This window comes from Parus major, chromosome 13 (genome assembly GCF_001522545.3).
Source record: "Parus major isolate Abel chromosome 13, Parus_major1.1, whole genome shotgun sequence".
Lineage (NCBI taxonomy): Eukaryota > Metazoa > Chordata > Aves > Passeriformes > Paridae > Parus > Parus major.
The window spans coordinates 13833184-13851997 of NC_031782.1; the positions used below are offsets into that span (position 1 = coordinate 13833184).

General features: G+C 45.1%; 1 protein-coding gene across 3 annotated transcripts in view; it reads right to left on the bottom strand.

Annotated features, from left to right (window-relative positions):
• Nucleotides 1-18814, bottom strand: part of SLIT3 (slit guidance ligand 3) — a 465259-nt gene that overhangs the window by 13513 nt on the left and 432932 nt on the right. For all 3 annotated transcript variants that reach the window (XM_019008182.2, XM_015642087.3, XM_015642086.3), the window contains 3 exons: nucleotides 14983-15120; nucleotides 10598-10838; nucleotides 9807-9937 (listed from right to left, as the gene is read on the bottom strand). In XM_019008182.2, the coding sequence (XP_018863727.1) occupies nucleotides 9807-9937; nucleotides 10598-10838; nucleotides 14983-15120 (510 nt within the window). The remainder of the gene's footprint in view (nucleotides 1-9806; nucleotides 9938-10597; nucleotides 10839-14982; nucleotides 15121-18814) is intronic.

An 18814-nucleotide genomic window follows, 5' to 3' on the forward strand; every position in this document is an offset into this window, starting at 1 on the left:
GTCCCGCTCCGGGCCCCGGCTCCGCTCCCTGTCCCGCTCCGGGTCCCGCTCCCAGCCCCGCTCTCGGCCCCGCTCGGCCCGGGCTGCCCCGCGTCACGGTGAAACCGGATCAACCCGTGCGAGCACCACGAGGGACACCCGAAAGCTGCGGCAGGAAGAGCCAAGGGCCGCTGGGGCCGCAGCAGCTGCCTTTCCCGGGGCGCTAACAAACCAACCATGTGCCGCTCCTGAGATCAGGAAATTTTATCTGACTTCCAACCGCAGCATTTTGTACCACCGCCGTTGGACACTGTATAGTTTCCTACATATCCTTGTTGAAAAAAGTGGAGGAATTCCAATTAAAGAATAAACACTTGAAGTGTACGCAAAGATTTCTAGGTATTTAATAATTAAAGTTGCTGAAAAGTAATCAGCAAAAGGAATCAATAGTTTCCCATGATGCAGAATGGTTCCCCAGGAGCCAGGCACTGCTGCTCTGGGTCCTGGTCGGCAGCTGGTGAGGACCCACCTGGTCAGGCATTTCCCCACTGTGCTCAGTCTCTGCAGCATCCCTCCTCCTTCCATCACCCTCATCCTTTCACAGCCCACTCTGCATGCCCTGCCCAGTCCGGTGCACTGCTCTCACTGAAGTTACCCTCATGGAGAGCTGCCCATGGCATCTGCTCAAATTTGGCAAAAAAAAAATGGAAACTGCTGGGATGTGAGGAGACCACAGCCTCCAAAGCCCTGGGTCCAGCACCCTCTGTTCCCTCGGGGCTGCCCTCACTAGAAAGGGCTCTATGGAAGAGACATTAAAATTTCCTGGGGGAGGGAGCTGGACTCTTCTGCCAGAGCAAAAGATGAGCCAGTGGAGCCACTGCACAGACACTGCACACAGTGCACATGGCCTCTGCTGGGAGCTCAGACTCCAGAACACAAGGAAGTGAAGGGAAAGAGATGTGTATTAAAACATAAAACCCCAGGGAATACAGGAAAGAACTGATTTCCACTCTCATTTTTCAGATATTTCTCTTCTCCCTCCTATATATTTTCCTTCCCCTGTACTCCAGCCCCAAGCACACACAGATGTTTCAAACACTGACTCCCCTTGCTCTAACACCCATGAGAGATTTAGAGCTGAGCCACTATAAATATGCCAGTGAACAGAAATGCATTAAAGGATTAAAGCATTCAATTGGAACTTGTAAAATTTGGGCTTTGGGGTCCGTTTTTTTTCACTGTCTAGTAATATACCTTTATTGTAGACAGCAGAAAACAGCAGGGCAGAAGAGTCAAAACCAAAAATAGCTTTAAGTATCACAGCAAACCATGTCACTGAGGAGATATATAACCATCAATTATGCAAATGAGAACATTAATTCATTAGCTACAGTCTCCAGATTTTCCTGACCTCTGTCTTAATGGGGACACGCCTCATTTGACACACAAAACAAAGGAAACACAAGGATGGTAAGAGACTGAAGACCATGGGGAACACTGAACTTAGATAATCTTTGAGAACATTTAAAGTAGAAGGGAATAAACAAAAATGCATGTCTGAAAGACCTTAAGGAGCTTACAGCACCAGAGAACAGGTACCAAAATCAAAAACTCAAGGTGAGAGCTGCAGGGAACTGTGCTGTCAGCAGTTTGGGAACTGTGAAACTCACACTGTGCCAGGCTGACTGCAGGTATCAGCAGTGATGGGTTCTCACCTTTCCAAGCTACACTTACCTCCTACCCTTAGTTCCAGCTATAATCAGTCCTTGGCCTAAAATACATTTAAACTTCTCCATGGCAACAAAGGCAAAATCATAATTGGAGTGGTGTTTGTGCTACCTCCACAATAACACATCACTTCAAGCACTATCATCTTCAGGAGCTGAATAAAAACCACATGTTGAGAAAGAAAGTATGAAAAATGCTAATGAAACACAGGACTAGGGAAATAAGAGGTGAAAGGAATATTAAAGTACTCAAGTTCACTTTCAGCTTGAAATATACTCTTTTGTTATGTTCAATCCTGTTTTACATGACTTGAGTGTTAGGTCTTTTAGGCTGAGAGTACTCAACATTAAGAGTTTTTTCCTTGATACCTCCATTTTAATGTGCTTGGTTTTATACCTTTTCTCTTACTTAGAACGTTGTAGACCACCCAAATAAACCATCTTTCTCTTTGTGGTGTTTACAGCCCTCGAACACTGGCAGCTGATTACGGTATCTCCCTTAATGATCGTTTGGCCAGGCTGTGCATATCTAATTTCCAGCCATAATTCAATTCCTGCAGCACCCCTGCCAGCAGTGAAAGTCATTGTATTACACACCTTCTAAGGGAAAAGTAAGGACCTTTTTTACACCCCTGCAACATGCAATTAACACAATCCTGACCCCTTTCCCTAGATGATTCATTAAAGGGTGTGACACCCGGCCAGGGCAAACATTGCTTGTTTGCAGTGGATTCTCACAGTATCCCTGACCCTGGTGAGGTCCCACAGCTCCCTCCAGCTCCAGTTCTGGGAGCAGGAGCTGCTGTCCCCTGCACTCTCACCAGCAGAGCTGGGTACCTCATTCTGCTGAGAATCTGTTAAAGCAAGTGCAATGGCAGTGAAACCAGCTGGAATGAACTCCTCAAGTCCAAGGCCTCTCCTGAGTGATGCTCCCTCCCCAGCATCTCCACCAGGATACATTTGCTCCTCACTGCACACACTGGTGTCCTCACAGTGACATGCATCAGACAGAGTAACAAACCCACAAAATACAGGATGCAAAAAAAAATCAGTCAGAGATTCTGCAAGTTATTGGGTTGGTGTGAAATCTGGTATCCTTTTATAAAATGCCACTGCAAAAAGCAGAGGGGAAGGCAGGCCCTGGCAGAGCAGCAGGGCAGTGGCAGCCTGAGTGCCACATCATGGGTACAGCTGAGTGTCACACACCAGGACAGGCTGTGACACAGCCCCTGGCCCCACCAGGGCTTGGAGCAGAGCAGGGTGTGTGGGGTCACCTTCTAGAAAAACAGCTCTGCCATTCAGCTGGTTATCAAATTGCAGGTTCTGATGAGAAAATCCACCAGGTGCCTTCACAGAGCTGTTCTATTAGGCAATACTTTACACATCTATGCCCTTTTCAGCTCTGGAAAACGTGCAGGTATCTGCCTGTTCACAGCAGGGAGCAGGGCTACTACAGAATACAATTAACAGGGCATCCAGTCAGATTGACAGAGAATGATGAGTTTTACCTGAAACTGGAGGCCAAGCCCCAAGGGAAAAAAAAACCTCATGTCTATTTAGAAATTGTTCCCACCTCACCTATAGCACCCTACCTATAGCTGGATCCTCTCCTTCCACAGGAATGACCAAAGCCATGGATGTTTGGCAGCCACCAGAGCAGCTGCCATGCCCACCTTGCTCCCCAGCACTGAGGTGTGCTGGCAAACGCTGAGCTGTGGCTCCCATACTGTGAAGAATCACTGAAATAACCACTCACAGACCCATCCTGCACCTCCAGCATCTCCCCCAGCCCCAGGTCTGCGTGTGCTGCTTCCAGCAGAGGCTTCGATTGGATCCAGAGCCAGCCCGGCACTCGGGACAGACGGGATATGAATCTATCACACATGGTACACATCTAAACTTTGTGTTACTCATCATGTTCACAAGAAACTTACAGGCAGGAAAAAATAAACATATTAGCTTGTTACATGTTGTTGTAAGGCAAAAAAACCTCACAATTCAAGACATGAGCCAGTCATTAGTGCACAGGAAGTTTATAAAGTCATTTTGACTATGATTAGGTTTATTCCATCACTGTCTATTATGAAAACACTTCAACCTTCCTCTGATGCAATCAGTAATAACCAACTTTGGCAATGTATTACTGGACCAACAACCTATGGCATAGCAGGAAAATGCCTTTAAAACATATTTGCAACCTTTCTCCAGCCTGGCCTCTGCTGACAGGGGATGCCTGAGTGCAGCTTAGACCCACAGCTCCAGATTTTGGCCCCTGAGTAAGGTGACCTGGGACTCAGAGAATGGAACTTTTATTATTATTATTACCACAGGACAAAGTGGCTTTAGATGACCCATCCCTAACTTGCTGTACCTGGTACTGCACACAGGCCAGCACTGGCTCACTTTGTGAAAGGTTTTGTTTTCTTCTGGTAAAAAGCTCACTCTGAAAGACCCTATACATGTGTGAGACATGAAGTGTGAATCTGCAGCTTCTGGGTACAGGACATTAAACAGAAGAGAATGAGCTGGGTGGAGGCAGAGAGAGAGGAGGTGAGAAACTGTCATTCATGCAAGAGATACTGGAGAGATTTACAAAGAAAAAAATTAATTCAGCTTAACAAGATTTTGCCTGCTAAGTCCTTTTGCAGCCTGAAGGACAAAACTTTACCCTTCCTAAGCTTCAGCTCAGCAGGAAAAAGTTTCCATATTTCATGAAAGCAAATATTTGATTCTGAACCTAATGATAAAAGTTAAATGATATTTTAAGGTTTTGACCTTACATTTCACTGTCCTACTGCACATAAATCCAGGAAAAAAATAGGGAAATGTAATGTTTGTAGCTTGACAAGAACTCACACTTGCCATTTTTCTCCCATTTAAGTACTCTAGAGCCCTACATAAAGGTAAAAAACAGCAACAACTCTGCTGTCCTTTGCCTTGGCCCATGCAAGATGTACAAATACATTCAAATTTTACAATTTTTCCTGTGCAGGTCAGAGACTAATGCCAGTTTCTTTCATTATATTTGATACAGAATCCCTAAGGGGTACCTGAAAAAATGAGAGTGCGTGATAGAGAGAATAAAATGAATTGCAAATATACAGAATTGTAAAGAGGTCAGTGATGCCTCACAGAAATGTCTGAAAAACAGTCTATTTAGAGTCCATCCAGAGTATCAAACAGGCATCCCACCAGGGACAGGCACAGCACAGGCTGCAGACTCTGAAGGTGTTAGGAAGAAAAGGACCAGTCATGCAGTGCACTCTGCAAAGACACTATTGCCAAAAACTGCCTTTTACAAGCTCTAATAATGATCCTAAGAATAATTAATGTTCTCACTCCTGCAGCACATTCCTCCCCAGAAGGCAGAGAATTAATGGTGAAGCCTCCCAGGCTTTTCTGCAGATAAGCAATTTCAGCTAAAGAGGCAATGGCACAAAATCTCTCTCTGTGGAAGCTGTGAATGTTCTTCCACCACCAAAGCAACTCATCCTCAAAAAGTTCAACCTCATCACCAGCAGAAATTTGAGTAGAGGACCAAATTCCTTGTGGAGTGGCCCATGCATTCAGCAGTGGCATGGCCAGGGCCAGTGCTGGACAGCCAGAGCCATGGGCAGAGCTGAGGGAGTGGAAGGGCACAGAAGTTTGCAGAAGCCACCAGCCTAAGAACCTTGTGCTCTTCCACAGCTTGGAGGTTCAGGGGAGCAGGAACCTCACCCTCCAGAGACATGTAGCACATTTCTGAAACACCTTTTCTAATTTTTATGCCTTTCTCTACTTTTTAGCTTGCATAGGGAACCAGATTTAATTTGTCGTCTTGCAGTCATCACATCTGAAACAGATACAGTAGGAATGTAAGCTCCTTTATTTCAGGCTTTTGCTTTAACCACAAGAACATCCATCTATGCTGTGTAAGAGTCAGCCAGACCATGAGAACTGCATGATACAATCTACAAGGAATATTTTTAATGATGTAGCATTTTTGAAAGCAGATTATGCAAGGATACTTTTAAAAGGAATTATAATGTAATTTGGGTGTAGTCTCTACAGAAAGACAAATATAATTCATTCTTATCTTTTCCTAACTGCCTCCTTTTTCACTGCTGTCAGGAACCCTGCATGGAAACATATGATTTTACACCAATGATGCCTGCATCTTGCTCTTTACCAGATATGACAGTCTGTGTGCAACATGGCAATCTGGGAACTCTGGAGGGAATTACATCAGCAGTTTGTGTCAATGTTCTGTTTTCCATTTCTATTAGGAAGGATTATTTCAGCATCCAAATCAATGTGACTGTATGGCAGCATAAAATCTATCAGAGAAAAGTTTACAAGTAAGGTCTTATCTCTGGCTCAAGGAACAGATGCAGGAAAAAAGACTGAAAATTGGGAGTTCTCCCTATAGAATACAGTTAAATAGATACCAGTGTCAATGGCTGAATGCTGGAACTGTGCAATTAACTGCTCTTTGTTAATTCACACTTTTAACAGTTGGATTGTGGCAGTAAATAAAAGCAGCACGTTCCTGACATATTTATATTAAGGTATTATATTTAAATTAAGGTACGGCATCTGTGTGAAAGGTTTACTTCATTTCAGTAACTCACTGTTGGAGCAGCACCAAGTACTGTCATGACATGGAAGAGTAACTCTGAGCAGTGCAGAAACCAGGAGGGCAATAAAGCACCCAAAAAAAGATTCCTGTTCTCATTTGTCCACATATAGAATAATTAAATAGAATTAAAGAAACAAGAACTAGGAATCCTACTTCAAAAATGGATATTTCTGTTAAAAGCTTTACTCTGACATCCAAGTAACCATTTTTCTGCAGCTCACAAGTGACAGGTTCCAGTAAAAGATCAGACAGATTTTCTTAGGGTGAGTTCTGTCATTGCATTATATTATATTAATGCATTAATTTGTATTTCTCTCTAAACTGATGATAAATGACAGTGAATTTTAGGTAGTTAGTTCCACTGGACATGTGCTGACCTTTACCTGACTAGAATGAAACAGAAGCCCAATGTCAACTTTAACCTTTCTATCCAAACCTACCACAGGGACAAACATTAAGCAAATCTGAATGTACAGATTTAGTTATCTTGGGATTTTCCATTCTGACTTTAGAATGCAGTTCTGGTTCAATATGCTCAGAGGAGCAACTAAAATACAGCAACAGGTTCCCTCTGGTAGCCAGGGAAACCTGCCTTGCCAGAGATGTTAAAATGAACATCTCTTTCTTGTCTCTTGTGTCTGGTGCAAACCTTCCCCCAGCTTTGTCCCACGGGGCTGGGGCACAGCCTGGCACTGGAACATGTGGAGTGCTTCATCCTTGTGGAATACTCTGGAAAAATACCACCAAGTGTGAATGCTGGCTTCCCAAACAACAGCTTTTATCTTATCCCTACAGGATATTACCTGTATTAGCCAAGTACTTTGCTAATTTTACTGTTCCTAAGTACTATTAATAAATCTTATAGTGGAGACTCTGATGAGGAATTACAGATTGTGTGGCTTGCCAATGACTTCCCACATCCCATCCTGGGAGTACCTGAAATAGCCAGGAAAACATCTCAGTTCCAACCCAGGACCAGGTCAGTGACAGATTTCCTGCAGCTGTAGCTGGCACAGCTCCCACCAGGCAGTGTTTTAAGGCCTCCTCCTCTTCTGGCAGACTCTTCTGGGGAAAACCAAGAGCCAAAGCCCTGCTCATCTAATCCAAAAAGTGGACTGCTCTGGAGGGGAGCAGAACATGATACTGACTGTGAAAATTAGTCTAATAGTCTTTCAACAGAGCTTTGCAAAGGCAAAAAGTCCACTTTTGCTGAGATGGAAACTGAACTGAGGTGTCTAAATAAGACAGCAGAGAGGAGGCAGAAGGGAATGCAAGCTGCTTTACCAATGGTGAGGACAGGATGTTACAGGTTCTCCTGGCAACCTTGTTTTTAATGACAAATGAAAACTGTAGAAGTTGAAGAAGAGTTTCCCAAATTCTTCAGGTTGAGATAAAATGCATCACACTGAACCAGCCATTCATTTCATCAAAATGCAGATCAGGAGAAAATGCAAATAAAAGTCCAGATAAACTCATGGGAACCAGGTCCAGGTATAAGTAGATTTTAATTTCCCTTGAGAAAGTCTCTAAACAATCCAGAAGGTATTACTGATGCAACTTAGAAATGATAGCCAATGCCTGAATAATGGAAATCATTGACCATTGTCCAAGCTACTAAAGGAAATGGGGGATTTTCTAGTATTTGGTGTTTTCCTGTCAAAACTCTGTGCCAAGCTGGAAGTCATGTCTTAGGCCAAACAGAGCTCATGCCTTGGCTATAAGTCAAACAGAGAGGTCAAACCTGATCCACTTATGCCTTCTACCCTTAAATCCTATGTTTGTAAGGGACAAGCAGGTTTTCCTGCTCCTTCTTCAGCCTTTAAGGAAAACAAGTCTTTTAATCTATTTAGAGGCCCTTTCTGACATTCTTTAGCAGCAGTTTTTCTCAATCAAGCTAATCTTTTCCCATCAAGCTCCATGCTAATCCCATTTTGCTCCACTCCTTAAACTAATAAAAGATTAGAGTGACATTTCAGAAAGGGCATCGTATTAAGCAGCTTCTTTCCCATCTCAGCAGACCACGGCACACAAAATGTAGTGAACGGGCCATTAATCTTATGGTAATGAGGTGTCAGTGTGAATGGAGCCCTCCTCCTTGATCCAAGTGAAGGGCATGGGGATAACGGGGAGAAGGAGGACACCACACCCAGCACCCCTGGCAGCTCTGCCAGAAGGCAGCAGATCCATGGAGTGTTGTTTTTGTGGTGGTGGCAGCAGCCTGATGGCCAGCAAACATCCACATGGACCTGTCACCCCCTGTGCTGCCCACACACAGAACGAGCTTTCCCTCTGTTCTAATTAGCAGCATAAATTTATCAACTTCAGCTTTGCTCTAACAGCTGATCAATTAGGATCAGCTGCCACACACAGAGATATTTTTCACACCTATCCATCCAGCTGGTGAAAACCATAGGCAAACTTCATTCCTACAGGGGATAAGCCAGTGCTCTTCCTGGCAACATGTCTGTATTGGTATTATCCAGTATGCTTTAATACAGAAAGATAGTTTTAATTTTCTTAAAAATGTCACCATTCCCCTAAAGAAAATTCCCTGGGAGGCTCAAGTGTTAGCAAGTGCTGAGAAAACTTTCTGAGAAAAGCACGAGGTGGGTGATGCGTGGTGACATCCATCCTGCCCCCTGCTCTAGCAGGATCTCCTCCCCACAGCCTGGGCTGGGCTGGGAATTGCAGCTCTGCTGCACACACAGTGCCAGGAGGCTTTGTTCAACCCAAAATGCTCTGTGTGGTCACAACTGCATCTGTGCTCAGAGCAAACTGGAGCAACAGGGCTTGAAAACAACAACCAGGGGAGAGGGATGCTGAAAGAACCGTGGATGAAAAGGGCAGCACATCCTTCCTTCCTACAGAAATGTCTCCATGCATGGATTTCACTTGTACATTTGCTTTTCCTTCTTGTGACTAGTGAATAAAACCTGTGGATTTCATATCCTTGAAAGCCAAGTGTCTGAAGGTCAAATTACCCTACAATTTACCTTTGCCATTTGTGCTCTTTTTGTGGTTGTGTAGTTACTACTGAAACAGGCAAGAATTTCCTTAACAATATTCACCCCATCGAAGAGTTCAGCCCTTCTCCTTCTATTTGAGGCAGTCTAACCCTACAGTTACACATTCACTGTTCTGTCTTGGTACAGTCACTTAATGCTAGATATCAACAAAGAAACAGATTAATTTGAACTATTTCAAGGACAAAATTCACCAGAAACTGAAATTTTACAGTAGATTAGAAAATGCATTTTTCTACAATTGCAGGAGGACACAGCATCACTGGTATTGCCAATAAAATGTTAATTTTTACCCATGCAGCCTCTAGGTAAGTCTTTATTCTGACTTTCTCATCTAATTGCATGCACAAAAGAGAAATCCTCAAAGTAAAATAAAAGGATTTTCTCCAATGCACACTGCTTAGAAAAATTCTACCTCTCTTCCACCAGTTTTGGAAGTCAACTGTCTTAGCCATTTACCTGTATACTGTGGTGGGTGGGGAGTTCAGGGTGTCATAGATGAGCCTCACGTGTCCTTGGTACAACTCCAGAGCCAAAGGATCGTTGTCTCCTTTGTACAGCAAGATGCCATTGTCCTTATCGGTGGCTACCTGTGAAACATTCATAACCAGGTGTAAGGTTGCTTGAGAATGATTAATAAAATAAATAAACCTATATTTAAAATCAAACCAAAATCATATATACAACTAAAATATACTTTAATATTTAATATATATAAGCAGCAATGAGAGCAAGAGCCAGGGGGCACAAAAAGGTCTTGGTGCCCTTGAGTGGGCTCAGACACAAAGGTCAACTTCCCGTTTCACATGAGAACCAGTTTTCAGTTGTCTTCTGAACCTCAGGCCAGTAACAAAATCCCAGGCCTTTAGTCTGCTGAAAAAGCAAAATACTGTCCAGGGAGGCCATTCAGAGCAGCCTGTTTTAAGAAGCAACATGACATTAAACACCAAGTTGTACAGGACGAAACACAATGCTGTGAATCAGCAGGAAGACACGGAGCATTCCTGAATCATCCCTGGTTGTGTTGCCACTCTGGGAATCAGAGCATGGAGAGATTCTGGGATGGGATGTGAGCCCACAAAGGTACACCAGAGCCTCAGTCACTCCCTCACATTTCAGTGATTTTAGAGCAGACAAGTGGCTCACACATTGACTCATTTTTCCAGGATTTTGGCCGGCAGCCCCTGTTCCGCGAGCATGAGGCACGTGCCCGTCACAGGTACCATTGCTTAGGGGAACACTTGACAAACCTGCAGGGAGATGTTGGCCTGAGGGCGGATTTTGGCGGAGGGCAGCTCCACGTAGGAGTCCTTGCCCACGAAGTTGACGGTGATGAGCTTCTCGCAGCGCTGTCCCGCGAAGCCGGCGAGGCAGCGGCACACGGGCTCGTGCTGCGCCACGATGCACTGCGCGCCGTTCTGGCACTCGTAGTTGTCACAGGGGCTCGTCTGCAGCAGCACCATGGGTGGTGGCGTCTCACAGAACAGGCCACTGAGAAGGGAAGGCAAACAGCCTCAGTCACCACTGCTTTCTCATCTTTATTTCAGGTGCTGCTGCTGCCTTGGCGTGGCTCCCTAAAAGAGAGGCTAGACAAGGCTAAGGGAATAAAAGCGCAAGGCCTTCAATAAATACCCGCTTTTATTCTCTTAATCTTGCCTAGCCTCTGTTTCAGGCAGCCACTCCCAGGCATCACTTTCTGGTGACCCAGGTGGGACCACAGTCATGAGTTTTTCATAGTTATAAGTTGGGTCCCTTTACCTATCAAGGGTTAATCCTCCAATTACAGCTTCAGCTAATGAAGTAATTTACTCCAAGTCTTTCCTCCCCAAACCACTGTTGTTTACATCTGTTGGGGCCTGAGACAGTCAAGTTTCCTTGAGTTACAGGCCTAGAGAGGAATTGTTTTGTCTGACCAAAATGGGAGAACAGCAGCTGACACACACTAGTGTGTGATAGATATATATATATAGATATATATATGTATATACGTATATATGTATATATGTATATATGTGTATATATATAGTTTTAGAGTTATACACTAAAGCAGGACAGGACCCAAGAAATATAAAAGCTAAAATCCTAGGGCCTCACTGCCATTCTGCTTTGGAGTAGTGGCTCTGAGGCCCAGCCACCATGTGCCTGCTGCCTGATGTGAAGGGAGCACAGCTGAGTGCTGGCAGGAATCCTGTGCTGGATGTGAACAAGCCAGGGCAGCCACTGAGAGCAGCCTTTGCACTGGTTCTTCAGCTCTGCAAGGCACTGCACCCTGGCTGAAACACTTCCAGCCATACTGTGCCCTGCAGAGGTTCCCAGTGACATCTGTGAGCTGTTTAAGCCCAAACCTGAGACCTCCCCATCCTAGAGCTGTGATTTGAGTCTACTCTGCTCTTGTAAGTGGCAAACAAGAAGAACAGAGAACTGCTGACCCAGTCTGTGAGCTTTGTTCTACCTAATGCCCATAGTTTTGTTTTGTCTTCAGCATCAAGTAGAAAACAGAAGGAAAAGTCAGCGTATATAATTTTAATTTTTTGGAAGTTAAAAATAATCATAATAAAAAAATCCATGTGACCCACAACAGCCTCCACTAACAGAAAGCAAATGTTGGGAGAAGCCAGAGTGTCTGTGCTTACTGCTGCTCTGAAAGATTCCCCAAGCTCCTGGTATGACTTCTGCACATCCTTGCTTGCTGTGAAACCCCTCTGGTGTGTGGCTTTACCAGGGCACCACTCCTGATACTGGCACCTAGAAATTACACTAGCAACAGTGTCTGTCAAGGCTCTTTCCTTTTTAATTTTAAACAGTTTTAAAAAGTATGTATTTAGAAATAATTAATAGGATTTATTTCCCCAGAAGTGGAATGTGGAACACAGCCTGACTTCCATAGCTTGGCCAAGTCCATTCTGCCTGGTACAATCTCATTTATTTAAATAATCACTGCGAGTTCCTTGCAGCAATCTGTCCCAGTGGAGAACTCAGAAGCATCTGCACCACAGAGGAGCAGTGCTTCCATCAGGCTCTGCAGCTTAATGTGTGCTTCCCCACCAGAGCTGCGTTTATCAGGCAACACCACTGTGAGGCTGATTGCTGGAGGGAAGCTTTGAGAACTTGGGGTTTATTCAGCGGGGCTCACAAATTCTCTAAAATGTTTTCATCTGCAGGGGGCAAATGAGTGCTATTTTGGGAAGAAAACACTGAAAACTTTTCATGAGGAAAGCAGATTCTGCAGCTGGGAAAAGTTGGTGAGTGCTAAGGAAAGGTGCTGCAAGGAGCACAAGTACACCTGAGCAGTGAATGGGAAGTGATGAAATGGGAGAGTGAGTGTGTGCATGGTGGCACTACTGATTTTTGGGGCTGTCATGAGAGCCTCACTGGGCATGAGGCCCTACCCACACTGTTCAGAATTACCCAAGTGCCATTTGTTCAGCCATATGAGGATGTAAATTTTAACATCCTTTTAATGTGTGGCTCCAAATGGCTTTGACACACAGAGTAGTGATGACCATAAAATCATTACAGGTCTGTGTGCTTATTACAACAGTAGAAGCTCTGGATAATTGGGAGGGCGCTCTGCAAATTCACTGCTGGGAAATTATTCCTGATACTTAGCCAAAAAACTTTATTAATCATCATCTTAGGTCTCCTAGTTACCTTTGTCAGACCACCCCTTGTGTTCTCTCCTTTTCATCAACACGTGCAGCCTTCAAACACTTGCAGAGTTATCTCCTTGCCACACGTCACCGTGCCCAAGGCAGCTGCGAGGACAGGGGAGTCTGTAACCCTGAACATCACAAGGCTGAACTCTGTCAATCACCAAATTTGCATTTGTAATCTTAAGAGAAAAAAATCCAAACCTCAGAACCTCCTTAGAGCAGCGCGCCTTTAAACTACAAAAGGTTTGAGTCATGGGAACAATAATGAGATCATATTTTGTTAGCAGAATTTTAATCCTGAATTCAAACAAGATCAGGGACTATTCTGCATGGAGAACACATGGAGCTCCATCTTGCTGTGTGTCTTGGCAGAGGGAGTGTGGTAGTGCTTCATGTGAGGTTTTTCTCCCCCAAGACCCTTGTCTTCCTTGCATCTTGCACAGGAAATTTAGAGAAGTGGCATGGACTAGTGGAAAAAATCGAAAGCAAACAGGAGAACTCAAGTTAATCCCAATTCTGCTGTTGACAGGCAGAGGCAGTGGGATTACTTTGTTTGCCCATGGCTGCCTTGGGCTGTGAAGTGCTGTCTAAGCTGGTAGTTGAGTTTTGGAACTTAGTGTAGAAAGATGCCTCCTCTACTTGGAGCACTGTTAGTGGAATGAGACCCCCTCATTTGATCAAGAGAGAAGACTGGACTGTTCCAGGTTCTGCTCTTGGTGCCCCTGGTGTGAGACCAGATGACCTGGGGCACTGCCTAAATTGCCAGTAGAGATCTTTGGTACCTGGGAAGGGACCAGACCAGTCTCCCACCTACCCCTGCTGCTCCACCCAGCTGTGTCAACTCAGAACATCTCTGACAAGCACTGTGACACTGCTTCCCAGAAAAACCCTTCACATTCATCACTGCCTATTGCTTACAGGCTTTAAAAATCAGGGGACCTACAGCACAAGTCTCCCAGCCAGTCCCATCTGATGACAGGCTCGAGTTAGCCCTGACTCCAGCCATGGCATTGCAATCCCATTTCTCAACTCTAACAATGAGATAACACTGAGGATTTAGATCCCACAGTCACGTCAGCCTTACCAGTCACCAATGTGCAAGATCCCTAAGGCCATCAAATGGGCTGAAGCAGAGAGTGAAACATGGAGAGAAGGGCATGAATTTGAAATTCAGAGGATATCTGATAGCTTGTAAATAACAAGTCTGATTCTGTGAAACCATGGGCTGACATCATGTTATATACCAATGCCTATTCAGGGAAGGCTGTCTGCTTTGCAACAGAAATGTGTGTTGAGAGGGAAGGAAAAAAAAACCCAAATCAGCAAGGATGAAAGCAAGAAGAATAAAAACAGTTGCAGATACAAAGCAGAGAAGATGATTTATACGTGTTCATGCAATTTCTGCTCTGTCAAGACTGATCTTTTCAGGTACTCCTTCTTTGTCTCATGTGTGTATTTCAAACACAGAAAAGGTTTAGCTGGAAGGAAGCCAGTATCCAGCCCCAGGCAATGATTAGTGAATCCATTTGGAGGAGCACACTTATCTTTGACAGACAGAGAGATTTCCAGGAGTCAGATATATTGGCAGCTGTCAGAATGAGAGGCTGGAAATTTACAGCCTGAATCATACTGAGCTCGTCCAAGAGGCACAGAGACACTGCCACAAAATCTTCAGACTCATGTTTTCCTTGCAGCCATTTGTGAGGGTTCATAAACACTATTTTACTATCCTTTTCTCGCTCTGCACGTGCAGGGTTTATCTCCATACAACTTATGTGAGTGTATCGGGTGGTGTGCTCAGTGTGTTAGCAGGGATGGCTGGGGCAGGCACACTCCCCCAGCTCTGCCCCAAAACCGCCGCTTTCCAAGCTGGAATCGCCAGCCCCGTTTGTTAAAGCCTCCTGCAGGGACAGGACTTGAGGTTTCCAGGGGGATGGCAGCCGAGGGCTGTGTGAGGATGAGCGATCGCGGCTCTGCCGTACCTGAAGCCCTGCGGACACACGCAGGTGTAGCCATTGACCGCGTCCACGCAGGCGGCTCCGTGCCGGCACTTGTGCCCCGCGCAGTCATCATCATCCACCTCACAGTGTTTGCCGCTGTAACCCGGCACGCACTCACACCTGAAAGGCACCAACATCCCTGTTAATGGTTTCAGTGCTCTCACCAGCAGTTCATGCAGGCAGCCCAGCACCTGTTGGATTTGGGATGGGGAGATGTTTGCAATTACTCCTGGCAGCATCAAGCACAGTTCCTGCCATCAGAAAGGCTCAGGTCTCTCCTTGCTGGCTGCACTTGAAGCTCTGCAATCTGCTGAAATTCAAGTCAAGCAAAGCATCACCATCCTACAGCTTCTCCTCAGCCCAGTCTGTGGAGAAGGGTTTACCTGGCAGACTCCCAGGTGCTAAAGATGACTCCCTAACCTTACAGACTCAAGGGACAAAATTCTGCAAGGGCAGTGGCTCTGATGCCTCAGAGTATGATTTTGCCAATGCCTGCACATCTGAGCTTGGCCCTGTGCTTCATGGAGCACGGGAAGGGCCCACCTTCCAAATGGAAGAAATCTGTAAACAAGCTATAAACCTCAGCAATTTGAAGAGAAAGACCAAGTTTTGAGACCACCACCTGCTTTCCCTTCATTTGCAAGGCAAAATGCTGCTGCAACAATGGAAAGTTGTCTTTGCAGCATGTCCTTTGCCATGGTGACACTTGCTGTGGGGTCACACCTTGGGCTGGAGCACAGTGGGATATACCCAAACCTGCAGACATTGCCTTTATTTGGCAATAATTATTTATTTGGTTTTATTTTATACAGTTCTCAAGTTTGCTGCACAAAGGCTGCATCGGCATTTCTATTTATAAATCTTGCAGAAGTTTATAACCTGACAATAGAAAATGCATCCCAAAGTCTCTGACTTGGACCAGATCTTTTGGGATTGCTGAGCAGCCTTTTTTGAATCTCTGCTGTAGACAATGTTTAGTCATGAACACTCTCTAGTCCATAAAACACATTTTACTCCTCCCAGCTGGATGTTGTTGCACATCTGGAAAACAAAAGGCATACCACTTCAACCAAATCAGGGGAAGAACTACAGATAATTTCAGCAATAAAAGAGAGGTTTGTGCTCTTGCTAGAGCCTGTGGTTGGACCCAACACGCTCGTCACCAAGAGCTGGAAGAGGAGAGACATCATGAAGCTGAAGATGTGGCATCAGGAGAGAGACTACAGCTTCATCAATGTATTGAGCTGGCCTACTCCTCCTCCTCCTCCCTGCCAGCAGCCTGGTGGGGTAAATGCAGGAGGAAGCACCTTGTGGAAAACCTCTTCAGAGGAACTGGACACAGGGGAGTGATGAGGAAAAAGCATTTCCACTTGCTAGGCAGCAGTCATTGTGCTGAGGAGTGACAGCATGTGCCTCCTGCTGCTCCCAGGGCAGGGCAGTGAGCAGGTGACACTGCAGGACACAGCAGTGTCCTGTCAGTGCCAAGGCCAGGGTGCCAGCAGCCACCCTGCTCAGGCACACAGAATGTCAGCTCCAGTCTCCCTTTCAGGGCGTGGTTTGGGTGGATAAACCTGGAGGAAAAGGGGCAGGGCCTGTTCACCTGTGGCTGTCCATGGGCAGGGTTAGGTGTGTGCAGACACTCCACCCTCCCTGCAGCAGAGACCCCATCAGCAGCCCCTGCAGCCACAGGAGGGTCCATGCCCCAGCTCTGCATCTGTCAATTGCTGTTTTACACCTCGGTGGCTCAGGGAATACTGTGATTAACATAATAGGGATAACAAATCAGAGTAAAGAGCAAGAAACAAAAAATGTTCCTGCCCCAAACCCTAAGAAATGGGCAGTGTTTTCTGGCAGCATTGCAGACACACCTGCGAGGAAAGTGTCAATCAAAAGACTTTGTGAGGGGAATTGGCAGCATTTAATCCTGTTGTTTTTTATTGATCCCTGCAGTCCTAATATAAAGTGATGTAATAATGAACAATGTGCAGTTCCTTATTTAGGGCTGCCATGCATCAATTTTATGATGTGTATTGGCTATCTCAGTAATGACAGAACCACCACTTTTCTCTGCGGGGCTGCATTAAATCAGCATTTTAAGCTGTCAGGTAATAATTCCAAGCTTTAGAATAATAAAGTATATTTATATCATGCTCCAACATCAATACAGTGAATGGAAAAACATGCTCCTTTCTTGAAGTTATTTTTTGGAAGTAATTTCATTGTGTTAAAGGCTGTTTTTTTGTCTTGTTTTCTGGCATACAGAAAGCTACTCTTCTTCTACACAGTAACAGCATACTAAAGATGTGGAGGCTGGAATGGAGGAAAGCCACCTGCAAATTTAACTCCAAAAACAAAGAGCTCTGTGCAGCCAAAGACCCACTGAAATAGTCCAGTTTGCTTCCAAACTTGGCTTTAGAAGCATGGAATTCCTTTCGCTGGGTCAGTCTTCTCTGAGCTCTAGTGTCACATCTAGGCTGAAGCTACCAGAAAATGCCTGCCTCAAGTCTAGGAGGTGAGAAATTCAGCCCCATGAGTTCCTCATCCATACTTCTAGGAACTTAGGGTCTGTGCCATCAGGGAATGGTAACTCCATCCTTATCCCACAGTCCCACGCAGTGCCAGCAAGGGACTGAGTGCCTATCAGTAAAACTGATGCAGTAAAGAAGGTGGCAAAGAAACCTCCATGTTCAGATCCCAGTAAGAGAGTAATTTACACAATTAGATAGTTATCTCATTTCCCAGTGACCATCTGACACCACTACAGTTGAAATCTTGTTTTCTGTTACAGCCTTGTAGCAATGGCAACATTCCCAGTATCGCAGAGAGCCTAAAAACATGTCCAGTGGTATTTAAATTGTTGGCCTATCTGAGGGGATTTGCATCTGCATGCACTCAATGTCTGTTGTATTAAAGCCGTGAATCATGGCTTCTATTGCAGGGCCAGAGTGGAATTTCCCTCCCCACATCAATAAATAACTTGGCTTCCTGTTTTTTCCTGTCTTTGTCATCTTTTCTTCCATTTGCAGAGCTGCAGCTTGACTGGGGCTGAGGGCAGGACAGACTGACTGGTGTGTCCTGCTCACATGGCCATGTCACAAACAGCTCAGGGACAATCCTGACTCCTGTCATTAGCACTCCCTGCCTCTGGAAGCAGACACAGGACAGACAGAAGCCTGCAGGAGCATTATCCTGCACCATCAGAAAGGAGCTCAGGCTGCTCAGGGGATCAGCTCAGCACAGGAGCAGAGGCTGCTGTTTTCAGTGAGCCCCAGCAGCATCCACACATCACTGCACAACTGCTGAGGGCTCATTTCTGAGTGGTTTGGTGCCACTGAAGTATGAAAGAAATAGCAATGCTTGGACACCTCACATTCAAGGCTTCTTCAGCTCTCAAGTTTGGCTGCTAGAAAGCAAAAGGGGACAGAAGGAGAAAAGAAATAATGGACTTTTCTGTAGTGTTCTATGAATACTGGGAAGAATAACACAACAAACAGTAGCAGAAAAATACTTAAAAGCAGTTATTTAGGCTCCCCTCAAGGATTAGTGGCCCTACTGTGAAGAACACTTTTCAAGCAAGCATGGGAGAAAAAGCATTTATTTACTCAAATTGTTTGGGTGGCAGTCATGGTTATGCTTCCAGCAAGGGGAAAACCATTCAGGGCCACAGCTGTCTCCATCCCTTTGTGCTCTAAAAGAAGGCAATTTGAGTTACAAGCCTCTACCTCATAACATGATGTACTACTGAATTAACCAAAGGTACTGGATTAACCAAATGATGGATTACCTGGAAATGAAACCTGGAAAGAACATCAGG